Raw genomic sequence first — 10,828 nt, 5'->3', positions numbered from 1 at the left:
GCTGATTCACATATGTGTGTCACAGACTGGAGGGTGTGGGTGACTCCAGGTGCTCCAACCCTGTTGCTGGAGACACGGCTAATCTCATATAAATAACAGATTGTGGATCCTTATAAGGAAAAATAATCTATCCATTACCAATCCATCCATCCATCATCCATCCATCATCCATCCATCCATCCATCCATCATCCATCCATCCATCCATTATTCATCCATCCATCCATTATCCATCCATCCATCCATCCATCCATCCATCCATCCATCCATCCATCCAAAGTCAGTTTCCCTAGAAGCCAAGCCTCAGACAATGATTCTCATGTAAGTAAAAGATTTATTGAGGGAGTGCTCTCAGGAGAAACCTGTGAGGAAACAAGGAAAACAGGACAGGCCAGGGGACAAAGCAAGCAGAGGTGGTTCCAGATGTTGATGTCTACCCTCAGCCTGATCTCAGGAGGAGCTCTGGGGCATGCAAGGTGCCACCCAGATTGTCCTGCACAGAGGCAGGGGGTGGCAATTATTCCCTGCATGGACTGTACGCCCTAGTCATTGGTTAGAAGTAGGCAGGGTAGGGGTTTGGGGGTGGGCCATGTAGCTCCCAGCAGACAAGGGCAGTCCTAAAGAGAATGAGGGTGACTGGGCACTGCAAGTGTTCAATGTCCCTCCTGCCCCTTCCCCATTGGGTGTCCTTTTGCAGAACCTGATCTCTAGCCAACAGGAAGTTCTGTTGGGATGCATCAGATGGATGGATGGGTGATGGAAGGGTGATGGATGATGGAGGTGAGCACTTCACAGCCAACACATGGCTTAGTTGGGGGCTGAGGGACTGGGCCAGGAGGGGCTATGGGTGGGGCACCAACAACACCCGCCACAACTTCCATCTATCCATTACGGCCTCATTTGATCCGTAAGCATTAATCGAGTACCTATTATGTGGGGGAGCAGACGAAACAAAGATGAGACAGACGGCCTCCATCCTCCGGAAGCTCCAGTCTAGTTGGGGGCGATCAGAGAAGTCCAGACAAGGACGTATCACTCCAGATAAGCTTTGGTAAATTGCAGACCCATGAAGTGCTATAAAGGATTTGGAGTTTGGAGGAGGGAGTGAGGCCTTGGGGAGGCATCAGCCAGGGGAGAGTTCTGTAGGAAGTAACCCTTGGACCCTGGGGAGACTGGGGAGGGCTTAGCCACCTGGAGATGACAGGTAGAACCTTTGTGTAGGAAGCCCAGCCTGAGCAGACAGCTGGAATCAGGGAAAGAAAGAGTGCCTGGAGGACAGGTGGCGTGTGCTTGGGAGACTGGAGCAAGAGGCACAGAGGCTTCGTCTAGCATTTCACTCGAGAGGTATTTACAGAGCCCCTTCTTGGCACTGCTTTGTCACCAGCGATGCAAATGAGTCCAGGACAGGCATGTGCCTTGCCCACCAGGACCTCCGAGCCTAGTGGGAGAGGGACATTGCACCAGATAGTGTAGGTCCCAAACTCCTATCCTAGGGCAGTGGGGGCCTCGGGGTTTTAAGAAGCAGAGTCACAAGGACAGAAAGATCAATACTGCCCCACAGAGAGGCCACTCCACTGCAGCTTGGACAGGGTCTCGGAGCGGTGAGACTGGGGCGGGAGGCCTGGGGAGTGAGTGGCAGTGGCAGAGAGAGCCTGCCACACCTTGGTCCCTAGGCCCCCACCCCCAACGCCTGCTGGTTTGGCCCAAACACCATCTCTGGGGGCTCCCTGTCCTTGGATTTTCCTAAGAACTCAATCCACCCTCTGAGGGGACAGCTATTGCCTCAGTTGGGAAGACTTAAAAGATCCAAGAGGCAAGATGGGTGGCTGGGGAGAGACTGAGACCCTCCCTCTTTCTGCGAGTGTGTTAAAAGAGCCTGGCTGGTTCAGGGGGTTAGCTATTACTGGGGTGGGGGTGTCAGAAATCCTGTGGGACTTCCAAAGACAGGACAGCAGGACAGCCGGGGCAGGTTTCTCCTAGCACATAGGGGTCTGGCCACTGCAGCGGGACCTCGAGAAGAGACGGATATAACGCAGAGTCTTGTTGTGGGTGCCCAGGTTACGCTGCAGGCAGAAGGCCACCTCCTTGTCACAGGCGCACAGCTGCTGCTCACACCAGCTCCCCTTGTCAGCTGTGGGGTGTGAGAGGGCGGAGCTCAGTGTTTGTCCCTTCCTGAGACAGAGCCACTGGGGGGCCTAGGGTCCCTGGAGGGAGCCTCTGACGGCAGTGCCATCCTCGCTCAGCCTTCCCAGCTACTGTGGCTCTCGGTACGTGACCTTGGGCATGCCCCATGACCTCCCACCTCACTGTGTGGCATTGGGCATTTATTTATTTATTTGTTCGTTCATTCATTCATTCATCCATTCTATGAACAATTGAGCACCTATCGTATGGCAGGCCCTGGGGACACAGGACTGAACATAGCAGACCCGTGAGGGTCACACTCTGTGGCAGAGGCAGCAAATATTTAAGAAACACAGAAATGAATAGCACCAACTGTGCTACATGGAAGGAAGCAATGATGCAGGGGCTATAAGACGGTGAAACAGTGGGATGAGAGCCATTTGAGCTGAGATCAGAAGGGTCTGCTCTCTCTGTGGAAAGCCAGGGTGGAGGAGGGGGACTGTTCCAGGCAGATGGAACAGCATGTGCAAAGACTGAGGCAGGAGGGACCACGGTGCTTCTGTTTTAGTATCTGTAATACAATGGAGACGATGATAAGATGCTGCGTCAGGGGGCTGTTGTGAGAATTCAACTAGGGAGGAAAAGCACTCAGCACATAGTAAGTGCTCAGTAAATGTTGGCTATTATAGTTGTTATTGTTGCTATTAAGCCCTCAATTCACAGGGAGTGCCGTGAGGCTCCTATCCGACTGCCAGCCCTGGGACCTGCCACCTTTCTCCGTGCCTGAACCCAGGGCCAGGTAACTGGGAATCCAACCGAGCCTCTACCACTTGCAGCTGTGTGTGACCCCAGGCACACGCTTCTTCACTCTAGTCTCAGTTTCCTTGTCTGATCAGGGTACAGCTCCCCCCTCGGAGGATCAGTAGTGATGAGGGCAATAACAATAATATCGGTAGCCCATGTAATTTATCGAGCAAGCACTCTGCAGCAGGCATCCGTGAGGCTCATTCTGTCGGCTCTCGTTTTAGTTCTTGAATTAACTCTCTGGGGTGGGATACTGTGAACATCCTCAGGTTACAGATGAGGATATTGAGGTTCAGAGGTTGAGCAACGTGTTCTAGGTTACACAGCTGGTCAGAGGTGGGTCTGGGATCTAAGCGGAGGTGTGCCAGCCTTCCAGAGCCTGAAGAAGCCAAACCCTGGGGCAGCCGGTTAGCTCAGGTGGTTAGAGCACAATGCTCGTTAACACCAGGGTTGCTGGTTCGATCCCCGCACAGGCCAGGGTCAGCTGCCCCCTCTACAACTAGACTGAAACAACTACTTGACTTGGAGCTGATGTGTCCTGGAAAAACACACTTAAATAAATAAAAGTTTGAAAGAAAAAAGAAAAGAAGCCAAACCCTGGTTGGACCACACCCATTCCTGCCCCTCCCCCACAGCCCAGCTATTGCCACCGGATGCCAGAGAAACACACAGGGCACACAGAGAAACACAGAGGGCACAGCATGTGAAGGCCAGAGAAACACAGAGGGCGACCAGCGTCTGTGTCACCGCACAGCATGTGAAGACGGTGAGTGCCAGAATTCCCTCCCTCCGTCTCCACTCCAACCCCGAGGCCCAGGCACTCACAGCACAGGACATCCCCCTCCGCAAAGTTGTAGGTGTAATGGTCCGCGTGGAAACGGCAATGGTGGAGCTTCAGGTGACGATAGCAACAGTCATGGGCATGGCAGCACCTGGAGCGAAAGGACCGGAGGTGGGGCAGGGAGCACAGCTGCACAGGTCCTTAGCCAAGTCGGGTCTCTGGCAGCCCCTGCCCCTGAGGAGAACCAAAGCGCCACACTTAGAAGAGTCAAGGCCTGCAGGGCTCTAGTCTTCTTTATGGTCGAGCTAGCTAACGCTTATCGAGTGCTTCTTAGATTCCAGGCACCAGCTCCTTCTATGAATTCTCTCTTCATCTTCTCTACCACCCATGACGTGGTACTAGTATTATCCCCATTTCACAGATGAGAAAACTGAGACTCAGGGAGGTCAAATCACTTGCTCAAGGTCACACAGCCTGTAAGTAGTGGAGCAGGGAAGTGACCTGGGCCTGGCTGGCTCTCATCTCTTCTCTGTTCAGTTCCCAGGATTGTGGTGAAGATCAAATGAGATAATGGCAAAAAGAGGTGGGACTTTTAAAAAACACTGCAAAAATGGCAGTGGAAGTGTGTGTGGGTATTGTGACTAGATTAGGGGTTGGGAGTGCAAGGGGGGCCTTCAGAGACTCTGGGGAACCTTCTAGAAGGGAAGCTCCAGGAGGGCTGGGTCTGTATGGGAGCTCAGCAGAGTCCCCAGCACATAGTACAAAATGAATTCACAGAATGAATAAATGGATGGAGGGGAAAGAAGGAGTCCTGGGGTGGCGGCAGGACAGGACTGCCACCTGTGGGCCTAGGAAGGGGTTACCAGTCCGTGGCATCTATGGGTGGGCCTTTGCCACCAAGTCCACAGTGACAGCCGTAGGGCCAATAGGAGGTGAAGGGTGTCTTCCCGGTCACTTGTTTGACCATCTTGTTCAGGTTCATAATCCCGCCCTGGGTTGGAGTCACACCTGCCAAGCAGAGGACAACAGGAGAGGACATGAGTCTCCAGGGAGGTCAGCGGACCCCAGGCCTGGCCCCTCTACTCCACATGCACCAAACCAATGACCTTGGATAATGAAATGACAACCACTACTATGGCTATTAAAAATATCGTGATGGTGAGTGAGTGCTTACTATGGGTCTTTTCACATAGTAATTGTTTTGACTCCATGCATCCTAGGAGATAAATACTATTGTCTTTTGTAAATAAACTTTCTCTTTTGGTTTATCCTCGATGTACAAAAAAAGTTGCAAAGATCGTACAGAGAGTTCTCTTACACCCCTCACCCACTTTCCTCTCGTGTTGTTCTCATCTTACACAATTGTGGTATATTTATGAAAACTACAAAACCAACATTAGTTAACTACTTTTAACCCCCAGTTTAGAGGTGAGCCGCCTGAGGCTCAGTAACTTGCTCCAGGTAACAGGAGCTGGTCAATGGAGGAGCCAGGATTGAAACCCAAGGCAGTTTGGTTCTACACTCTGTCCCTGGGCATTGAGATCCCATTTGTCACTCAGGGGACCCTGCTCACTGCGCCATTTGTCATGCGGGGCGTCCGGCGGGGTCTCAGCTCCTGCTCCCCACATAAGAACGCAGGATGTGGCTAGGCCAAAAAGGAACACCCACCGAACCATAAGTAGGGGAGTCATATCACTATATTCTCGCCGGCGGCATCCGCCTCTTTGCAATCTGCTCTTGCGAGCCCCCATTTTTTCTGCTAGCATAGCCACAGCAATTATATTAGTGGCCAATGGCTCACGGGTTACAGCTGATGGCCAACTAGCCACAGCTGATGGCCATCTGATCACAGTTGATGGCCATTTACTACCCGAGCCAGCACCTTTCTATGTGAGGCCGAGAGCCTGGAAACTGCTTTCTGGGGCTCTGTCCCCACACCATTTCATAACAGGAAGACTCACACTGCTTCCTACACTCCCCCACCCCAACACCACCTGCAGGAGAGAAATCATCCACATATTAAAGAGGAGACCTGGCTCTTCTGGGAGGCAGTGTGATTCAGAAATCAATGATTTTCAGGGATATTTTTCATTTCAGTCAGAATAGCTTCTGGTTAGAATTGATCATAAGGGGATTTTATTTTATTGGGAGAGAGGAATGCGTGATGATGAGCTAGGAGAAATGAAATACATTAAGTCAGTGAATTCAGGGGAGCGTTTGGAAGAAACAGACAAAATAAGAAGGGGACTGAAAAGGACATGAGAGCAACCTCAACAGGTGATTCAAGAACACAGATGGACCTCAGAATCTCAGGGCGGCTGGGCTGGGGGGGCCCCTTTGGGTGACTGTGTGGACAAAACCCCAAAAAACAGTTTCCAGGCTCTCGGCCTCACATAGAAAGGTGCTGGCTCGGGTAGTAAATGGCCATCAACTGTGATCAGATGCCAGCAGCTGTGGCTAGTTGGCCGTCAGCTGTAACCCGTAGGCCATTGGCCACTAATATAACGGCTGTGGCTACGCTAGCAGAGGAGAATGGGGGCTAGCAAGAGGATGGTGGCTGGCAAGCGCAGACTGCTGTTAGGCAGATTATGTAGATCCTGCTTCCTGTGTCTCCAGCCTAGCCGCCAGCGAGAATATATTGGTTTGATTCCCCTATCTATGGCTCCGTGGGTGTTCCTTTTTGGCCTTACCGTGTCCTGCGTTCTTGGGCGGGGAGTGGGAGCTGAGACCCTGCACGACAAATGGCGCAGCGAGCAGGGTCCCCTGCGTGACACATGGCGTAGTCGGCAGGATACGGTGCTGGCCAAAGCTTTCCGAAGGGCAGTGGAGCAGTTTGTGCGTAAGAAAACTCAGTCTGAGGAAGACCAGGAGGAGCAGCTGCCGGAGAGCTCGATTCCCGTGGAGGGGTGGAAAGATGTGGATGGTTCCCCAACCAGCAGAGGCCGGAGAAAGCGGAGAAAGCGAAGGTTGTTGCCGCCCTGTGGGCTGGGAACTGCTTGCTGAGGCAGCCCGGATGCAGGACTTTTAGTCCCAGGAGGAAACGCTTGCTGAGTCCTCCATGGGAGATGAGGGTGAGGTCAAGGTCATCCCTCACCCCCAGGACAGCCCTGGCGAATGACTATGGACTATGGGGAATTGCCTTCCATCCCTAATTTAATGGACGCTTGACTGTTTGGGAACATACCACCATGTAGTGGGACTGGCGAGATTATGTAGCTTTTGTGTCTTGACTGGCCGCCATTGATAATATGTAAGCACCTTGATGTGAGCCGCTGTTGTTCCAGCACAGTACCCCGAGAGGCCCAGAGAGAGAGTGGCAGTGCCCTGAGAGCCCTGGCTGAGACCAGGAAGTCTGGCTGTGCCCAGAGAGAGTGGCAGTGCCCTGAGGCCCTGGCTGTGTCCAGGAAGTCTGGCTGTGTCCAGAGAGAGTGGCAATGTCCTGAGAGGCCCTGGCTGAGTCCAGGAAGTCTGGCTGTGTCCAGAGAGAGTGGCAGTGCCCTGAGAAACTCTGGCTGTGCCCGGGGAGACAGGTGGTACCCTAAGAAGCCCAGGAAGTCTGGCTGTGACCAGAAGTACTGTGGTGGTCCCCTGAGAAAACCTGGCTGTGCCCGGGGAAACAGGTGGTACCCTAAGAAGCCCAGGAAGTCTGGCTGTGCCCAGAAGTACTGTGGTGGTGCCCTGAGAAACCCTGGCTGTGCCCAGAGAGCCTGGCTGTGTTCAGGATAGTGCATTCACCTCCAGGCTCCTTGCACAGGGCCCCTCGCAGAAGACGCTTGTTGCGTAGATTGTGAGGCGAGACCCTGTAGGGGTGGAGTGTGTGGACAAAACCCCAAAAAACAGTTTCCAGGCTCTCGGCCTCACATAGAAAGGTGCTGGCTCGGGTAGTAAATGGCCATCAACTGTGATCAGATGCCAGCAGCTGTGGCTAGTTGGCCGTCAGCTGTAACCCGTAGGCCATTGGCCACTAATATAACGGCTGTGGCTACGCTAGCAGAGGAGAATGGGGGCTAGCAAGAGGATGGTGGCTGGCAAGCACAGACTGCTGTTAGGCAGATTATGTAGATCCTGCTTCCTGTGTCTCCAGCCCAGCCGCCAGCGAGAATATATTGGTTTGATTCCCCTATCTATGGCTCCGTGGGTGTTCCTTTTTGGCCTTACCGTGTCCTGCGTTCTTGGGCGGGGAGTGGGAGCTGAGACCCTGCACGACAAATGGCGCAGCGAGCAGGGTCCCCTGCGTGACAGTGACCCTAATAATAGAGCTCCCACACCCCCAGGTAAATGATGTTATAATGGAAATTCCTCAAGCAAATGAATTCAATAGTAAACCAGGGGTGAGCCCTACACTGGGGAAGGTTGGGGGTGGAGAGGGGAGTTGGGAGGGACTCATGCAGTGGACCGAGGGTAAGCTCACAGGCAGGTGGCCCTGGACTACAGCTAAAAGGAATGGGTAGTATCTGGTACTTGAAGACCTGTTGTGTCCCCTCAATGTGTGAGAATCCACGTTGCCACTCCTGTTTGACATGGAGGTTCTAGCTGTGCAGACGTTGTAAGCTCTGACCCAGCTAATGAGTGACCACAGCCCTTCTGGAATCCCGGGTTCAGTAATAAGGAACCCAAAGGCCACCCACTGTAGAGTGACCGTCCACCTTGGGGGCCAACCAGGGACCTGAACTCGGCATCTTGCCTTTTTGGTGTACCTCTTTCTGCCCTGAATCTAGCCTTTTCTATTTCAGCTTAGTAATACACACACAAACCAACACTTGAATGATGCATGTCTTCCTTGCCAGGCAAGCCATAAATTCAGCTTTGATTCAGAATGCCTCTGGGGGGTCCCATTTCTTAGTTTTACAGTGAGGTGAGCCCAGCCCTGGGAAATTGTTCAATCTGTGGCTATGAGGGCTTTGGAGAACTGGCTTAGCTTGTCGGTAATTCCTGTCTTGGTAGCTTTCTCCATCATTATCTGCCATGGAGGCCCTCGTTCCCCACAGCAGCGGGAGGCAACATTGAGACCAATGTGCTGTGTCTTATGTTATTGCTGGCTTACTGTTCCTTACACTTGCTAAACATGGTATATATTTTCTCATTCGAGTCCTAACAACCCTATGAAGAGGGTACTATTGTGCCCACTTTACAGATGAGGATAGAGAGAGATAGGGTGGCTTGGCCAAGGTCAAACTGCCAGGAGAGGGTGAGGCCAGTGTTTGAATCAGGTTCATCTGTGTATTTTCTCTGCACTGTACTGCCTCTTTACATATGAGAGATGAATTTCTGCAGCTTGATTGCAATTTTTCTAATGGTTTTTGCTGTAACCCTGGAGGTGTGTTCCCCTCAAGAATGTGAGTCCCAAGATAACATATGACATATAAAAAACGACATATAAAAATGCATCCTTTCTAAAGTCACATATTTTGAGATGGTCAAGAAACAAAACTACCAATTTGCTAGCAACCACATTTTTATATTTCATCTGCTAGAGATCGAATGGAAACTACGCATCTCCCACCAACGGTCAAAAGAACACTCTTCCCAAGTTCAAGGAGATGATGGTAAAAGGGTTCTAAAAGTATATAGTGTTGTGTCTACATAAATGATTATTATTCGGTCAAGGGGACGAGGGGAGCAGGGTGAGGTGGGGAGATCCATTTCTGTAATTTGTGCCCAAAGTTCCATAGCTGTCAGCTCAGCAGGCCCCTGTGTTCTGAACTTTCAACCTTTAGTTTCTGACTTTCATAGCAGTCTAGAAGCATGCCACACAACTTGGCCCCCCCCAGAGCTATGGCCAAAGCCACTGTTCTAGGGCACTGGGAGCCACTGATGGCTCCCTGCAAGAGGCAGAGGGTGGGGAACTGAGGGACCAGGGCAGTAGGGATCAGAGTAGCAGCTCAGTCTAGGAAAGAGATAGAGGGCCTACCCGCATCCCTCCGTCCCTTCCAGCAAACACCATGGTCCTGTCCCCACTCACCAGCAAACACCACCAGCACGCACAGCAGAAGAAGTTCCATGATCCCAGCCCAGAGCAGTGGAAGCAGCTGTGGGAAGTCCCCTTCATGCAGGCAGCCCCTTATATAAGACGCACCCCTGCCCAGCTGAGCTCGACTCTGCCCCGTCCAGCTGCAGCTCCAGCTCTAGGTCTCGTGGAGGCCACTCGTGCTCCTTCTGTTTCCTCTTTTCTGGCACTGGGAAAGTTCAGTTTTTTTATTTTTAATATTTTTTTATAAACGTTTTGATTGCAAAAGAAACACACTTTCAGTGTAGAAGATTTGGAAAACATAAACAGTAAGAAGAAATTTAAAATCCACACTTTTCCCTACCCCAATTAGGGAAGTGTTATCCATGGTCCTTGGTAGTACTTTGTAGCCTGTCTCTACACTTACCAATATAACTTCAACATTTCTATGTCATTAAATAGTCTTCTGCAATAATTTGTGAAAGGCAGCCTCGTATTCCATCATACGGCTGTGCCATTCATTTAACGAATCCCCTTTTGATGGGCATATGGATTGTTTCCAATGTTTTACTATTCCAGACCAGACAGTGGTGCAGTGAAAGAAATCCTGGAAGCTAAAATCTCAGTTCGTGTCCAGAATTGTTGCTGTAGGATCCAGTCCTAAAGCGGACTTGGTGAGTCAAAGCGACATGCACAATTTGAAGGCAATTGGTGTGTGCTAACAACTGGCAGGTCTGCCCCAGTTCACCTATGAGAATCCTAACGAGGCAAATGGTGTGTACTCAGCCTAACTAGGGTGGGGTGCTGATGGCAGGACGCATGAAGGCATCACAAAGAGATGGTCTGCCACAAAGGCTCCGCTGACCACCTTTCAAGGCTTAATGGAGACTCCATTGATGGCAGAAACTGTTTTCTTTGATGCCCATTTGATTGCTGGACACAGAACCCAGGCAGACCACTTTGCTGCCGCCAGCTAACCAGTTCACCCAAAAAATGTGCCAGCAAGAGTCACTGCTGGTAGTTGTTCTCTCTCTCTCTCTCTCAACTCTCTTCTAAATTTAATTTTTCCTTTGTTCCTTGACTCCATCACTAAGTGATCACTTCATACGTGAGCGAACAATCTGTACACAAAATAATTAAACAGCAGGCAATGGGTCTCTGGCATATTCTTTG

At 51.3% G+C, this 10,828-nt stretch overlaps 1 protein-coding gene across 1 annotated transcript; it reads right to left on the bottom strand.

Moving 5' to 3' along the window:
• Window positions 1-315: 315 nt before the first annotated feature.
• On the bottom strand, window positions 316-9,883 carry PLA2G2D (phospholipase A2 group IID). The gene is made up of 4 exons (XM_081055095.1): window positions 9,671-9,883; window positions 4,572-4,716; window positions 3,753-3,859; window positions 316-2,130 (listed from the first exon to the last, which is right to left on the bottom strand). The coding sequence occupies exons 1-4, from the start codon at window positions 9,708-9,710 to the stop codon at window positions 1,976-1,978; spliced, it is 447 nt and encodes a 148-aa protein (XP_080911221.1). The 5' UTR covers window positions 9,711-9,883; the 3' UTR covers window positions 316-1,975.
• Between the last annotated feature and the right edge of the window lie 945 nt (window positions 9,884-10,828).

This window comes from Rhinolophus hipposideros, assembly GCF_964194185.1.
Source record: "Rhinolophus hipposideros genome assembly, chromosome: 8".
NCBI classification, from domain to species: Eukaryota; Metazoa; Chordata; class Mammalia; order Chiroptera; family Rhinolophidae; genus Rhinolophus; species Rhinolophus hipposideros.
The sequence above is the reverse complement of the archived record's forward strand: the minus strand, read 5'-3'. Positions and strand labels throughout refer to the sequence as shown.

What these genes read in the sequence shown, in the direction of transcription:
- PLA2G2D (XM_081055095.1), bottom strand. Translation starts at nt 9,710, where the DNA reads ATGGAACTTCTTCTGCTGTGCGTGCTGGTGGTGTTTGCTG. An exon ending in CGTGCTGGTGGTGTTTGCTG is followed by an intron (nt 4,717 to 9,670) that starts GTGAGTGGGGAC and finishes TCTGCTTGGCAG; the next exon opens with GTGTGACTCCAACCCAGGGC. An exon ending in CCCATAGATGCCACGGACTG is followed by an intron (nt 3,860 to 4,571) that starts GTAACCCCTTCC and finishes CTTTCGCTCCAG; the next exon opens with GTGCTGCCATGCCCATGACT.